Genomic DNA, 16,928 nt, shown 5'->3' on the forward strand with positions numbered 1-16,928 from the left:
AACAAAACATTTCTCCATATTTAGCAACATATAGGCTACCAGGCTACTTTAGAGGAAGCCATGGCAAAGTGGAGATATTGGTGTCTGTTTTGAAATGGGAGTTTGGGGGTTACTTCTTTTACAGTGGGTGCACTTTTAGGATGTGACACCGAGTGGATCTTTAGCCTCGTGATTGTCTCAGTAGTGTTTTCCTTGAAATGGATCCGCTGTCCCCTAATGAATCCAAACGCAGCTGGCCATGTCCCACACGGACACGGAGAGCTTTAACCCTAAACTGACCTCAATTTGACACCACCAGATGAAATTTTACCGCCTGTTAATGCCATCTTCTGCAGAAGAGACGGATCCGCATGTTGACAGAGATGCACTTCTACTTGAACACAGATTTTGTTCATATGTATCCTTATCCATATGAGTCCTCAACCTGAAAAGTCACACAATGGGAAATCCACTTATTGAAAATGTAGTGCTAAACATAATGGAAACTTGGGCATGATATGGGACACTTGAAAGGTCTTAGTTTGCAAACACTTGCATGTTTCCAAAACCATGAGAACATGTTTTAGGTATCCTCCATTTAATCTAGGCTATGTTCTATTTTTTACAAGGCTAATTTAATTGTATTATTAAATATTAATTAGAATTATATTAAGACTATTAAGTATTAAGATTGAAATACAATATCCAGAACGAGGATTTAGAGTGTATAAAAGTTATTTATTGCCATAACTAAAATATAATGTCTTACTAACAGGATTCAGATTTATTTGATGTTATTCAGATTTATGTTAAATTTGAATGCTGATAGAGGCTATATTTTGGATTCACCATTGCATTGCATTGCATTGCATTGTAATGAATAGCACGTACTTAGTTTGTACCAAGAACTATAAGTGAAATACCTCAAATAAACTTCATAAACATTTAACATATTGTGTTATATACATTAGATAAAATATACAACTTTTGAATGTTCAAAAGGTTGAGGTGCATTTGGGAAGAAAAGGCTATTTCATATATCACCACCTCAAGTTTCACAAGCTCTTCGAATGTGTATATCCCCCGTCTTTAGGCCAAAATATATATATAAGATCAAAGATTTGTTTAAAAAAACAGTGTATACGATTTTGACCGTATAACGTAAAAATGTGCCACATTTGACTTATCCAACGTTTAAAAATGTTACTTACATTTTTGGGGATTGGATGGCTCTAATGCGACTGAATCATTTTCTACATTCACAGAATAGGCCTAATCATATCAGCTACTTAGTCTGACTTTCCACAACTGCACTGTTGGAGAACCTTCCGTTTTACGAGACACAACAAAGGACATAATATGATTCACTTACCATGTTTGTCCGGAAGAAAAACGCTAGGGTTAGTGTACAGGTCATAGTGCACGATATCATTATAAGCAGTCGGGCTAATATCAAAAACCCATGTCTTCAAAAGCTCACGCATCCAGCCCCTGGTTCTGTTCACGGAATGTAACATCGGTCAGAGGTATTTGGAGACGATGCATGCCGCTCTGCGCATAACACTGTAGTTCCTTCTCGGGCTATTGCACGTTGAACTGTCCACACAGCCGTTCGTCAACCCTGCAGTCCTACTTTTTCTTGTAGGGCTTCCCACCCCCTTATGCCAACAAACATAATTGTTGTCACAGTCCTTCATTTTAAAAATATTTTTCAATTGCTATTTCTATTGTCATCCCAAGCAACCATATGGCGCGTTTGTTTGTTGGGAGTATATTGACCTTACAGCTGAATCCAACCCACTAGCTCATCCAACCTATGAATGGTTAATTTCGACAACCACCAAAAATGTCACCGAGCCATAAATGTATCAATTTATGTGAAAACATATCAATATAACGATTATGCCATCTGCGCAAAAGTGTATATTATCATTGATGGAGCTAAATATTAAAAGGGATAGATGGCCTGTTTCGGTTTTGTGCGTAAAAAAGCTTGGGCTCAGGGAAAAAGGGCTATAGCCTCAGCGCAATCGATGGCCGGAGCGTTGCTCCTCCTCTAAACTTCAAACTCAAGACATGATTGATGATCTTGGGGAGCTTTGATAATTGACTACTCTGAGGTAAGGCACGGATTTCTATCTAGAGAGGGGATTGGACGAGAGAAACATACAAAATTACTTTCTCTACAAAAGCTTTTTCTTTTTGGAAAAGTTCATTCTGGACTGAGAAGGGGTGCGCCATATCGTTTAATTTGCTAAACAGCCCCGTTCATAATTAGCAGTACGATTAAAAGGTATTACCGAGATATTTCATACTAGGCACACCGGCTATAACCACAACACAAGATAACAAGTAAGCGTTAACAAGTAAGCGTCATGCTCATAAATTAAACTCAAAACGAATCAGGTATCTTTACAGTGTCATTATAGATGATTTGACTAGAGATCATGTTTTGATTGCGTGACGGATTCTTAGTTTAGAATATTTTTGAGTGAAAACTATAAGTATGAGTGGTGATGTGTGAACAATAGGCTACTTACTGTTCATTATTTATCATATGTATGATAACTTTTTTTGTCTCGTGAACGGTACGGGGTGCCACGCGTATTTCTTTCAGACTATTTGCAATAGTGAAACTAGAACAAGTTAGTCGTGCGCCTTAGCTCGGGCATTTCCTACTCTTATTATACAGCGCTATAGGTCCGCGTTGGCATGTATAGGAAAACGCTGCTTCGGATCTAAAAGCAGAGCAGAGTAACACAAATAGGCTACTTCACTTTTTTGCCTCTCACTTATCAGCGAAGGGAATTGCCTGGGAGTGTAGAATCTGTGTTGTTTGGCTCCCCCCGTGAGGAGTTGAAGCCGTCCTCGTGCATACTCTGCATATCACAGGATTTGGTCTCTCCTCTCTTTCTGTAGCTGCTGTAGGACTGGCTATGGCCACCGCTACTTCCGGGTTCCGTCATTTCATTCTCCCGCCGATCAGCGCAGCAAACTGACTCTGTTCTATAAGCAAGCTAGCAGCCAACCTGCCAACACTCGCTGACACTCACTCATCTCAGACCGCGAGATAGACGAAATACCTACGGGGGAAGGAAAGATCTGAATTGCAATCTCTTAATTTCTATTGCTTTTTCTTTTTACAGTAATAATAAAACAAGATAGCAATCCGGAGGCATAAAGAGGACGCGGACTTGCTGGATGAAAACGGGCTGAAAAGATTCATCCTCTCTTGAACATCATCACCAACCATCATTCATTCATTACCTTGACAACCCCTGGCTTTGATTGACAGCTGGAGTGGCAAAAAGCCACGAGACACGACAGTTTAGTTACATGCAGGTTGTTGATGGGCCGATTGTAACCTTCAGTTTGGTGCTTGACCATTTTTTTTATTTTTTGGGGAAAGAGGAAAACAAGAACAATTGCAAAACTCATCCTGATGCTTCTGCTTGCACTCTACCACATTGGAGAATAGGAGAATTCGCAAAGTTGGTTGAAAAAGGAATCTTACCACTAAATCACTTTCTAACCTGACTGGGATATTAAATATACGACACATCCAGGAGTTTATTGGAGCGCAGCCTGATGGCGCAAAGGGTAGGTTTTAAATCTCCAACACTTACCTATACAAATCCACTCTAGGAGGGCCTCCATATCGCTATCCTCTTGTCAGTGGCGGCTTATTTATAAATTGTTCATATCTAAGCCGTTTTATTTGACATTTTTGCAGTAGGCTACCTTTACTCTTCAAGCGGAGTTAAAGCCTCTGCTTAACCGACGGTCTCCGCAGCATTCGTGGAGCAGTTTTAAAGGGACTCCTAAGTAATTCGGTGTTTTGCCAAAGTAACCCACCTTCGGGGATTCAGAACTTTAAAATGTTTTTGGTAATTACAAATACAAACCTTATCAATGTATTCACTTGGTAGTTTAGCCATAGCGATTGCCTTTTCTGCCGAAGCAACAGGAATGGCACAAGGATTTGCTTACTTTTTTCAATTGTTGGTGTAGTAGCCTCGTTTTACTATAGCGCTTTGACTATAGCCTACTATGACTTCAGTAACATGTTACCTGATAACTAGCCTATATGTACATTTTGGCCACGTTACGCGTGAATTTCTCTCCTCTGACTTGGTTGTTGTTTTATTCCAGTACGATGAGCTGGCCCATTATGGTGGGATGGACGGAGTCGGGGTCCCGGCGTCTATGTACGGAGACCCGCATGCTCCACGGCCGCTACCCCAAGTCCATCACTTGAACCATGGACCACCGCTCCATGGCCAGCACTACGGTGCTCATGCACCCCATCCCAGCGTTATGCCCAACAGCATGGGCTCCGCTGTCAACGATGTTTTAAAGAGGGATAAAGATCAAATCTATGGGTAGGTGGACTATAATTACATACTTTATTTTTTAAATCTATTTTACGCTTTCAGTGTGTTTTGACTTATGGACGTTTTACTTGTTGCAAAAGTTAACCCAGCGTAGGCCTATATGCATGAGCAAGTTTACAAAATGAAGTGTAGTTTTGCTAAAAATTAAAAATATTGTCAAAACCTAGAGGTCCATGTTTATCAGTCATCTGATATTATTACAACCTACATTTTAAAAATAATATGGATAACCATTATAGTATACAATTAAAACTAAGCATGTTTTAAATAGAAGGATGCATCTTATTGGCATATTGTAAAAAGGGGATAAACACACACTGCAACGTATGGTTATGGCTACTTGTAAACAAGTTGATAGGTCCGAGTTTATATTTGGTATAATCGCCAAAACATTATAATAGTCAGCACTAATGCGTCAGTGTCCGTGCGTAAAATGCATTGGGAAAATATAAGACAAATTATGTCATTTGTAAACAATGCATTTTTGCCATTGATGTGCACATAGCTTATTCATAAAATGTTTACAAAGTAATCTACTTTATGAAAAATTTTGGAGATACGTTTCAAATGTTATCTCAGTCAAAACCTTGGAAAGCATAGTAGTTTAAATTATTCCTGACAAATTCTTCACTATTTACACTCCTTGGGATCTTTAGTTTTACGCACAACTTTAACTTGCTGTGTCGCCGTGTGATTAGCTTGTGTTAAGCCTGTGTGGAGGAGCTGGCTGCCAGGTTGTGCTCAGGCTCTGTTTCCCCTCTTGCAGTCACCCATTATTCCCGCTGCTCGCGTTGGTTTTTGAGAAGTGCGAACTGGCGACGTGCACTCCGAGGGAGCCTGGGGTAGCAGGCGGCGATGTCTGCTCCTCCGACTCCTTCAATGAGGACATCGCAGTCTTTGCCAAACAGGTCACTTTTTAAATATATTTTCTAAACACCTAATAGGATTTTCCAAGTGCTCATGGCACACGTATCTTCTTGTTAACTTTTTACACATTTCACTTTTTTGATTTTTAAAGTTAAAGTTGAACATTTGAAAATTAAAAGTGTGTTTGTTAGGTTATATAATATCGAAGTTAAAACGCAAATACACTGATAATATTGACTCATTAATGTCTACACAGCATGAAATGCAAACATAATATAACTATGAATTGTGTTTTATTTATTATACAACATTATTGCACTAAAGTCAAATATATATTTTGGAATGGATTCATGACTAAATGCATTCAACGCCTGTAAGAAGTAGTCGAATTAACCCCACATCTTTGGTGTTATTCTAGGTCCGAGCAGAAAAACCTTTATTTTCATCAAATCCAGAGTTGGACAATTTGGTAAGCACTATGCACGACCGTTTGCTTTTTAATTCCCTTTTTGGTGTAACTATTACTTCTACTTAGCTTGTTTTTGACTTAAACCATGCTCTTGTGTTCTCAGCATCGCAAAGTAAACATGTAAGGATTTGATGCAAAAGCACAACACAGATGTTAGATAGGTTTCTTTGAAGTGAACAAGGGGAAGCTCTGAGGGGTCTCGAGTGGCACAGCATTACGCTGCCTACAGGAGGCCGAGAGGGAAGCCTCTGATTAGGCTAAAAAGCGCTGGGACTCTCACTGGGTGAATCCTGCGCCATGGTCACTCATTGGGAGCAATGGAGCAGGGTTTGCCGTTGAAATCGCTGCCTATGTAGCCCAGATCAATTGGCTCGGTTGACCAAATGTGTCTTGCCTAATTCAGTTGTTAGATCATCTTAACATTTGTACTTTTCAAATGTTAAATGAATAGCGAATGCAGTATCGCACACCACGACAAATGTGGGAAGCATAACTTTGCTCGAGAACCCCATTGTCTAAACTTCAAGAAAATGCAGGAGTGTGTTTTTGTTATATGAAGTGAAAATAGCAATGCCTTATACTTACCATTCCATTATACATTCATAATTTGAAGACTCCAAAATGTTGATTTTTATTATTGTTTATTCCTGTTTTCAGATGATACAAGCCATACAAGTATTACGATTTCACCTTTTGGAATTAGAAAAGGTATTTTTTTTTTTTTACAATTCATATTTTTATTGTGTGATTATAGTGTTTGAGACGTGATCCGCATTAGATTCTGCATGTGGCCCTGTATTTACATAACTCGTATAGTAAGTGGCCTAATTTGTAGCACAAATGTGAAAGTTAGACAGTTTTTGAATTTAGCTGAAAATGAGTTTATATTCTATGTGATGTAATACATTATTAAGAGAAACATTCATATTCAACTATTAAAATACCGTAATGTTTAATTGTCATAAAGAGACTCATAAAATAATTCCGACTGATTGGATTGAATTCACACTCTTGGGCCTATACAAATCACTGACCGTATTGATAATGCTTTGGCATTATTGTTATGGTAATATCACAGGTTTGAAGGCTGGAGATTTGGCCTCAACTGGTTATTATATGCCGAGTTTACGCATGGTGTTTATTTTTTCCGTTCAACTTGTTGCCCTGGTCTCAAGAGAATAATAACAGCTGCAACAATGTGACTATTGTTTCCTTGCGCGGATAATGCCCCTTAATTGTAGGCTAGATATTCTTGGACTGTCTGCACCGTTTCCCTATCCTGACCATTTTTTATTTTCTCCTTGTTCTAGGTGCACGAGCTCTGCGACAATTTTTGCCACCGGTACATCAGTTGTTTGAAAGGAAAAATGCCAATAGATCTAGTTATTGACGAGCGGGATGGAAGCTCGAAGTCAGACCACGAAGAGCTCTCAGGATCTTCGACCAACCTAGCCGATCACGTAAGTAATAAGCTTTTCTATCTTTATAGTCGTTTTATCAGAAAGTTATAGAGGCCTGTTACGGCGTCGTTGTTGTGAGTGCGTGTTGTTTGTTGTTTGTCATATTGAAGTAGACGTTTTCAAATAGTCATTTGAGACATTTTATTGTCGTTAGAAGTTGTTTCAAATGTATTTTACTAACGGTGTAATTTGTTGATTGTTTTACATGGTGTGAACTGTCATTATAGTCACGGTTTAGCCTGTGTTGTGGTATATGTCCTCAGCAGTAGGCCTGTTGGTGCTGTTGCATGCTGCAGATGCATTTGGGAAATCGATATTTTTGGGTCAAAAGTCATTTGTGATACAATGCAGTGAGTTATTGTTTTAGTCTTTTGATTAGGGGCATTCATGTGTGTATAATTACTGTTTGTCTCTCTCTGTGTGTGTGTGTGTGTGTGCGTGTGTGTGTGCGTGTGCGTTTGCCTTTTGCGCGCGCGCGCGCGTGTGTGTGTGATAGAGAGCGTGTGTGTGACAGAAGGCGAGAGTGTGTGCATGTGTGTTTTGTTTTTTGGGGGGATATGGATTGTTGGACATTGAATGTGAAAGCGATTAAATGTTGCTCAGAATTACAATAGAATAGCACGTTTTTGGAGTGGACTAATGATTAAAAAAAGCAAGGGCATAATTCCGAGAGACAGTGTAAGAGACTATAATGATTTGGGGCGTGCGTAAAAAAGCTTTCGTATTTTGCTGCAGAAAGGGCGAAAGTGATATTCAGTATGGGCTACCATCAATGTCAAGTTCATAATGTGGTATTAGACCTACCTCACGGCTTGGCAGTGCAGTAATGGCGTTACTTGCTGTTGCTGTTAATGTGTTTAATTGTTTCTTATTGATCGCCCTGTGGTTCTGCTCTGCAGTGACTCTCTCCTCTGCACCCCAATTTTATGGCCTCGAGTTTCCATAATAATGAATTCAATTACATACACCTGAACTACAGTGCCTTTAAATTTCAAGATTTATCCCATGCCTTAAACGCGTCTTGTTCGGTGTAAAAACGGGACGCTGCATATAATCGGTGCATTGTATAAAGGCCTAACGTTGATAATTCATTATTGATTTAATATCTGGGATCAGATCTAATATCCCTACAAAATAGGTTGTAGGGATGACGTTTTGGTGAATTCGCGGTGTGTATTTCGTGACAGAGTGACTGGTTTATATCTGAGCAGCACGAGCCCAAGCCTATTAGGAATGAAAGCAGATTTAAGTATTATTCAAAGTCACTGCACTGCAACTGTTGGGTCTAGCTATAATAGCGGCTGATTCTCTTTGAAAAGCCGGCGCATTGTTCAGAGTTGCGCAGTCAGAGTGCAACGCATAAGGTGAATTAAAACACAATTAACACCCGTAGCAAAGTGGGGCCGAGTAGCGGTTAAAAGCTCAACATGGTGGAGCTCCTCTCCAGAATAGGCTAAGTGTAGAAATGAGGCATTCTGTTGTTTATACTGAAGAGATTAGATAAACTAGCCTGTTTAGTTTCGTGGCAGATGGTTGATATTCAAGCCAATTTCCAATGTTCCCTCGCAATGTTTATCCCTCGCAATGTTTAGACCTATGCAATTGTCATCGGGTCCAGTTGTGAGAAATATTATTTTGATAATTAAGGTCATTAAATATGCCAATAAAGAAAATCAGGACCAGCAATAAACAAACGCGATGGTGCACGACAAGTCATTTATCTTGGGATCGTTCACACTGACCACTTCATTAGTTGTTTTATTTAGGTTGGAGCGATTTCCTTCTTTCTTGTGGCAGCAATGATCATTTTACTACAGCTAATTGTTGGGCACAGCCTTACTAAAGCGGAGGGAGGTTGCGTATGCGTTTCTATATCTTGTTTACTGAGCGACTATAGTGCTGAACTGTATGTAGTGTGATTACAGGCTAATAATGTACATGCTCTCAGATTATCTTTATTCAAATGTAAAAAATAAAAAATTAAAAAAATACAAAATAAGATGTGCAGTATAAAATAAGATGTAGCGTACACTGTAGCGTGCACGGACTGTTACGTTGTTATAAACGTAACGTGTACTGTGATAGGCTGAGCATATATTTATTGTTGCACTTACATGTATCGACTTTTTATCATACTTCTTGACAGTAATGTGAAATGCAGTGCAAAATATAATTGCTGATATAAAAGTCAAAACAGTATGGCTGAAACTATAGGTCAAGGGTCATGAAGAATACCGGATGCATACAACAGAAGAGTATATATTATAGTGCCCTGTGCTTAACCAGGCCCTAAAACCCTGTAGTTAATGACTATATTCCCCACATTATGCTCACTCATTTCCATATCATATTTTAGTAGTTTGAGTTGTATATGCCTCAAATACGACGAGGAATATAATGAGTGAACACAATATTGAAATCGGTGTATAGCAACACGTGTGTGTAGGCCTACTGTTGGGTTTCTGAGTTGCAGCTACACTTGTTTTGTTTTATTTATTTTACTATTTATTTTGCTTCTGTTTTATTATTCATTTCTATCCTCTCTTCTAGTTGGAGAGGGGAAGGCAATTTGATAGTTAGATATGCTAATTTATTTAGTTAGAATCTCTCACGTCCATTTTTCTTTGCTTTGATATGCATTTTTAATATATAGCCCAGGGCTACATCTCATTTGGTGAAAGTTGGGCTTGCTGGAGATGATGAGGCTCTTCACGGAGACAGCCCGTTGAGCTTGTTTTTCCCCCTCTCCATTTCCCTCTCTCTCTAACAAGGTATCATGGTCTGACTTCAGTATTCAACGTTTGTCCAGGGGATAAACGTACAATTTTGACAGTTAAGCTTAGGCATTAATTCCGACTGGTTAAGGTAAGGGTTAATGTTTGGGATAGGGGTTACGGTAAGAGTTAAGGTTTGGGATTGAACCCCCGATCCTCGGAGCCAGAGCACGCAAGCCTACTAGATGGTAATAGGTGCTCACGTTGCCCCCAGTGGACGGTAATTGAAGGCATCTCCCAACGTCCTGGGGACCAGGACAAACGTCAAATACTGAAGTCGATCTGATGTGACCTGGCTGCTCTCCCTCTCTAGCCCCCTCAATTCTCTACCTGACAGTAGACCCTAATAAGTGCTCTGTTATTTACACTTCAACGCTGTATTGTCAGAGCTGATTGGATTATACCATTGTCAGAGGGAGCCTTTTATGGCACTGTTGATTTCTTACGTTGGATTTCTATGACGATTGCTGTACTCGCATGTCTTTTAATTAATGAAAGGACATTTCTGCCTTCTCTGTGCTACATCCAATTAAGGCACCAAATAGTCTAGAATGAATGGTTGCGGAATATGATCTGTTCTAATGAATTTGTTCTTTGTGCCTCCTCGTGTCTATTGTACAGCCTTTTTCCACCAAGCTGTAAATATTGGCCAAGATTTGATTTATCCCCAAACACATGCGCATGCTGTTGACATCCTTTTTACGACTTGTGCATAGTCTGTTATGAAGAAATATTGTGGGATTTGAGTTTTCTGCCACTCTCGGTTTTTCACTCAACGCTTGAGGGCTGTTGGTTATAGTTCCCACAAAGGTTACGCAGGTTATCCTAGCACTGCACGGCCAGAGAGAAAACACTAGTGTTTACATTTGGTTCTCTGGTAAAGGCTTGGGCCGTAAAAACCCATTGATCCGATGGAATGATGATGACAAGGAATCAAACCGATAATATGACATCTTGCACACCGTACAATGGCGTTTGTTGTTGTCATTGGACATGTAATGTATGTCCTGTTTCTTTATGTTCCTATGCTTAGCACTACACGCGCTTTTGCTCCATAATCATACACTCTGCCTCCCTGTGTTGGCCTTACGTCTAGCCTCCGGGGCTTCCGGTGCTGTCGAACCATGGAATTTCTCCATTTTGGAAGATGTTCTAATTTAACTAGCACTAGCTCTCGCCGACCGAACTGTCTCTGTTTGGATCCCCCGTCAAAATAATATGTAGTTGAGTGGCCTGACTGCACCGTTCCAGACAATTGTTTTGTGATGGTAGAACGTCTGGGCCGACGTTTCCTATTTGATTTGTATTCAGATTCAGGGGCCTGTTGGCAGGCATGTCTAATCAATATGGGTAGTAAGGGAGAGAAATACACACAATCCCTACTCGCCCGTCCCTCCCTCCTAGCTCCCTCCCTCCTAGCTCCCTCCCTCCTAGCTCCGTGCAATGGACGCCGGTGCAACCTACAACTGAGCCGGGGATAAAAACGTTTCTAAAGCTGTAGTACTATTAGTTGTCAGATCATTTGCATTTTACACCTATTGCACCATGCATATTCATAATGACTACTGCCCAGGGGTGTGTATTCGCAATACCTTTTCTTGTTGTTTTGTCATTTGAAATATTTGAGCTGTATTCTAAGATGCTGTTATCTGTGGTCGAGATGTCTTTTTGAATCAATCAGTTGTCAGATTGACGAGTAATGTTCTCGTGTTGGTATGAGTCAATGTCGTTAATCACATAGCATTCAATGGAGTGGAATCCCGTTCTTATCTGTGCATTCTGATAGAATGTAATGTGCCATTCAGTGGAATGAGACTTATTTCGCCCTGAAGTAAATCCCCCACCATACAGTCTGGCAGTCACCCAGGCCTCTCTTAAAACACACAACAGTGAATTATTAGTTACTTAATTCATGTTTCCTTTCTATTCTCGAAGGATAAATGTGGGTCTTGTAAAAAATGCTCAGTTGTTCAGCAGAAGAGTACCTTCACGTTTAACATCTTTCTTTGGCGTGTCTCTATAATTACGTGTAAAAATCGTCCAAAATGTCCGAGGACTTTTAACTGCTTACGGGGGGTGGCAAGATGCGTCTTGAAATGTCAGCCGGCTATGATTAATGAATCTGTATGTTTCTAGTGTGTCAGCATTATGGGACATGTTCAGCACAGGAGCCTCCCAGGCCGAGCCGTTGAAGGCAGTGTTGTTAGAGACTACACTATACACCAGTGTAGTCCCCCTGAATCACTCTGCATTATTTTCTTTTTCAAACCCCCCCCCCCCCCCCTTTAGGTATCTTGGGAATTTTGAACAAAATTCAATGACAGCGCTAAATCAATTTGATTTGAAATTCCAAGGGGGGAAAAGGAGGTGAAATTGCTGCGATGGGCATGTCAGACGTGTGTACATGAGACAAGGAGGAGAACAGGAGCGGAGGAGTGAGTTGTTCTCCTGTGGCCCTGATGCACTACAAGCCTCTCCCCCATATTGTCTCCTGCTTTTATATTAATTACAACTTGCATTATCAGCTGTGAGACGCTAACCCCAGCAAATAGAAAAGTCAGCCCCGGGAGACCAGGCTTGCCTTGTATCTTATTTTCCATCTCGTCTATCTATTGTGCTGCCTGCCTGTCTGTCTGTCTGTCTGTCTGCCTGTCTGTCTGCCTGTCTGTCTGTCTGTCTGTCTGCCTGTGCTGTGTGTTGTGTTGTGTTCGCTCGTTGCTGCTCTCGTCTCTCCTCCTGGTAACAGTGCTCTTTAACACAATTAGAGAAGAGCATGGAGTGAACCATGTTTTGACTCGTAATTATGCCAAGCTACAGGGAGTAGTCACATGACGTAGTGCTGCTGGCTTTTTCTTCTTCTGTTTCTGTAGCGCTCTTGGTTTTTAGATTGATGGAGGAAGACCCTTTTCGGCGACATAGGTTTTTTTCTTTCCCTCCAGCTTGTTTGAAGTTTAATGGACTCAAACACCCTTCCTACCTCAGAAAGGTTAACCTTGTTGAGTGTGGAAAGTTAATGCCGGTGTTGTGATATTTCTCGTCATGTTGTGCGAGAGCGGTTATTGAAGAGAGGTGAGCGACAGATATGCACACTGAGGCGTCTGTTTGACCAAATGAAAACATCGGCATATGATTGGCCCTACATGATAATCTTATCCGTTGTTTGGTCTTTGCTTATGTTACTGTGACCAACTAGGCTTAGTTTAGTCCAGGCCTAGATCCCAGGCCAAGCTTCCATTTACTGTACTTCTGGCTAGAAATTCACTGCCAAATATCACCCCCTTTAACACCATTAGCTAAGGTGTCTCTGATTTTAATTTTGTACCCGAGCCATTAAAAATGACACATTACTGTGCAATGATAGCTAAATGAAGTCCTATCGATTCAGCCGTTGCATTAAATCCATGTGGTTCCCTGGCATAGCTGGCCCTCAGACTAGAAGTTGACCTGGCTGGCTGCAGTGTTGTGGATGTGAAGAGAAAAAGAGAAAGATAGAGAGAGAGAGGGAGTTAGTTAGCGTACTGTAATGTAGAGTAGCTTTCTAGGCCAGTCTGGCCGTCAATGGGTGTTTCAGTGTCAGGAAGTGGAACCCAGTCATTTTCTTCCCTTAGAACAACAAGAGGCCATTTGGAGTCTGGCTCTGGCTAAATACATCATACACTGCCTGGGATTCTTGACGTCTTTTTCCCTCTCTCTCTCTCTCTCTCTCTCTCTCTCTCTCTCTCTCTCTCTCGTTCACTTACAAGTTTTTTATGACATTTGCTCGTGAGACTTAATTGAAGAGTTATGAGATGTCTAACATTAGTGATGTTACTCTCTATGTAAAAAAAATATACCGATACTTGTAAACGAAGGCTCTTGGACACATCAAAGCCCATCTCAGCCCATATATCTGATCAATAGCCCAGGTAAGCAGTAGATCCCAATCATCCATCCACTCTTAATTAAGTAGGGACGTTCTTCTTTTCCACTCCCTTGTTCAGAAGGGCTAAAATCCACGGGGGGCTATTGTTCGGTCCGGCCTGCCTTATTCCCCCCCACCTCCTCTCTCTCCTCTTCTGGGTAATTCTCCCAGTTCTTTATCTGATTGCCATCCGGTGAACAGCTGACGCTGAGAGGGGTTGTAGTGGAGCGCTGTGGCTGGGGCTGAAGGGCCTGCGTCTGTCTGCTGTTTGCCGCCCCGCTCTGAGCTGTTTGAGAACACAGCCTTCCTCCCTGAAAACGTACCAGATAAAAGGAGGGCTGCTGAGCTGAGGCACAGCTGGAGCAGGAGCACATAAGGACCAGGCACCCAAGGGAACCAGCGAGCCAGTCAGCGAACCGCTCTGTGCTGCTGTCTCATAGCCTCTCCCCGTGAACTCCTCTCCAGGCCCTCCCCTGTCTGTCCTCCCCCAGAACAGCTCACTCAAACTGGGACAGCCTCACTAGCAGGCGAAAGTTCAGCGCGAACGCTACCGATCTGAGGCAGAATGGTAAAAAAACGGGCTCTTTTGAAATATTTCTGTGCCATGTATTCCCCTCCCACTTTTCATATATGTATGTGTGTTTGTGTGTTTGAGACTGAAAAAAGCAAGCGGGGAGAAGTGGGATGAGGTTTGTGGGAAGCCTTGGTGCAGGCCTGTGTTTGTTTGGCTTGGGCTTTTTTCAAGGGGCTGCTTTTCCAGGCCCCCAGACAACGTTGGGCCAGCATTCGCCAACATTTTGTCATCGTGTTCAGGTGATGAGTTATATTTGAATAGGCTATCCTGTGTGTTTGTGTGGTTGTGTGTGTGTGACTCATGTGTCTGTTTGTGCTGTGTGTCTCACAGTCTGTCTCTCTGTGGTGTGAATGACAGAGGAAATTCCCCCTCTAGCCTGCCTTCGTGTGGCACTGATAAAGCCTTTCCTGTACAGTACTGTAGAATTCCTGTTTCCCGGTCCGGACCTGCAGGGACCTGGGAAAGACCAGGAGAGAGAGGAAGGAGAGAGAGAAAGGAAAAACTCTACTTATGAGCTCTATATTTTTCTGTAAAAACTATTACTGGATCAGTATTTGAGCCAGTTTATTCTGTAGGAGTGCTCTGTACTTTCTCTGAATGTGTGTGTGTGTGTGTGTGTGTGTGTGTGTGTGTGTGTGTGTGTGTGTGTGTGTGTGTGTGTGTGTGTGTGTAGGGGCGTGTGTATGTGTGCATTTTTGGCAGATTAGAGGGAGAATCACTGTCATATCTTATTTTCATTTCTGACAGTGCTAATGATGAATAGCTCTTGTGGTGTATTTAGGCTTCTTACCTCGATATTTCTCACTTGACACGGAAGTCTCAATTGGTTACGGTATAAACTAACTCCACGGGGCCCGGCCATATGTGTTTAGACAATTCCTCAGCGAGCGCTCTGCCTGCAGCGTTCAGAATCAGACGGCACATTAACCGTCGTCGCTGTGTTGTGTGCTCTTATGTATTAATGCAACTGTGTGATTGCAGAGTTGAGACTTTAGTGCCAGACGGTTTAATGCGCTAAGCTTTTTTCTTTCGGCCTTTGATTGTAGTGGCATTGTTGATTGTGTGCGAGGGGCAAAATGAGTGGAACCCTTTGTTTGCCCAGAAAATGTAAGCAGTCCAAGAGATCCTCACTGCACTGTAGACTCTTACAGATGTCACTCTCATGTTTCCAACATACTCATGTGGTCTCCCTTTCTCTTTCTCTCTCTCTCTTTCTCTCTCTCTCTCTCTCTCTCTCTCTCTCTCTCTCTCTCTCTCTCTCCACTCCTGGTTTGCGGTTTGGATGGGGAATGCGGACGGATGAATCCTTCTCTCTTTCTCTCTCTCTCTCTTTTTGTAAAACCCATGCAGAACCCAGCTTCCTGGAGAGACCACGATGACGCCACCTCCACACACTCGGCCGGCACGCCAGGGCCCTCCAGTGGGGGCCACGCTTCACAGAGCGGCGACAACAGCAGCGAACTAGGTGAGCCAGCACACACACACACACACACCCCCACACATACACACATAGAGGCATGCACATGCACACACACTCATACAAGCACACATGCAACATAATATTTTAAAGACTTGCCAACACACTACTTTTGGAGACGATCAAATGTACAATTACTGCTCATTAGAAATGGTGTTAAAGTGTTAATATTCTCTCACTTGCGCGCGCACACACACACGCGCACACACACACACACACACACACACACACACACACACACACACACACACACACACACACACACACACACACACACACACACACACACACAGAGAGCAGCTTATTAACTGCTGTAAACTGTAGCTATTTAGAGGTAGAGTGCTAAGAAAGCTGGTGGTTAATAGGATATTTCTGCCAGTTCTCACTAGCATTTAAAACATATTAACTTTGCTAGCTCTACAAGCCCAATTACAGCTCAGAACAGCTTGTGCTTTTTATAGTCTGGACTGCCAGTCTGCCTATCATAATGCATACATTCTATTACAGTTATCATTTTTTTATTTTTTTATTTCACCTTTATTTAACCAGGTAGGCTAGTTGAGAACAAGTTCTCATTTACAACTGCGACCTGGCCAAGATAAAGCAAAGCAGGGCGACACAAACAACAACACAGAGTTACACATGGAATAAACAAACATACAGTCAATAACACAATAGAAAAAGTCTATATACAGTGTGTGCAAATGAGGTAAGATAAGGGAGGTAAGGCAATAAATAGGTCACAGTGGCGAAATAATTACATATAGCAATTATAAACTGGAGTGAAAGATGTGCAGAAGATGAATGTGCAAGTAGAGATACTGGCGTACAAAGGAGAGGAAACAAATAACAGTATGGGGATGAGGTAGTTGGATGGGCTATTTACAGATAGGCTATGTACAGGTGCAGTGATCTGTGAGCTGTTCTGACAGCTGGTACTTAAATTTAGTGAGGGAGATATGAGTCTCCAGCTTAAGTGATTTTTGCAATTTGTTCCAGTCATTGGCAGCAGAGAACTGGAAAGAAAGGCGGC

The 16,928-nt window shown here is 41.6% G+C and overlaps 1 protein-coding gene across 8 annotated transcripts in view; it reads left to right on the plus strand.

Moving 5' to 3' along the window:
* The first annotated feature begins 238 nt into the window (after nt 1-238).
* LOC115146077 (homeobox protein Meis2-like) overlaps nt 239-16,928 on the plus strand; it is a 114,998-nt gene continuing 98,308 nt past the window's right edge. Inside the window, exons 1-8 of one of the 8 annotated variants that reach the window (XM_029687860.2) lie at nt 239-2,345; nt 3,126-3,579; nt 4,132-4,361; nt 5,140-5,281; nt 5,659-5,709; nt 6,367-6,417; nt 7,020-7,169; nt 15,769-15,883. In XM_029687860.2, the coding sequence (XP_029543720.1) occupies nt 3,568-3,579; nt 4,132-4,361; nt 5,140-5,281; nt 5,659-5,709; nt 6,367-6,417; nt 7,020-7,169; nt 15,769-15,883 (751 nt within the window). In that variant the 5' untranslated portion in view covers nt 239-2,345; nt 3,126-3,567. The other 7 variants (XM_029687861.2, XM_029687863.2, XM_029687864.2 and 4 more) reach the window with 7 other exon arrangements.

The sequence above is a fragment of the Oncorhynchus nerka genome, linkage group LG18 (assembly GCF_034236695.1).
Source record: "Oncorhynchus nerka isolate Pitt River linkage group LG18, Oner_Uvic_2.0, whole genome shotgun sequence".
NCBI classification, from domain to species: domain Eukaryota; kingdom Metazoa; phylum Chordata; class Actinopteri; order Salmoniformes; family Salmonidae; genus Oncorhynchus; species Oncorhynchus nerka.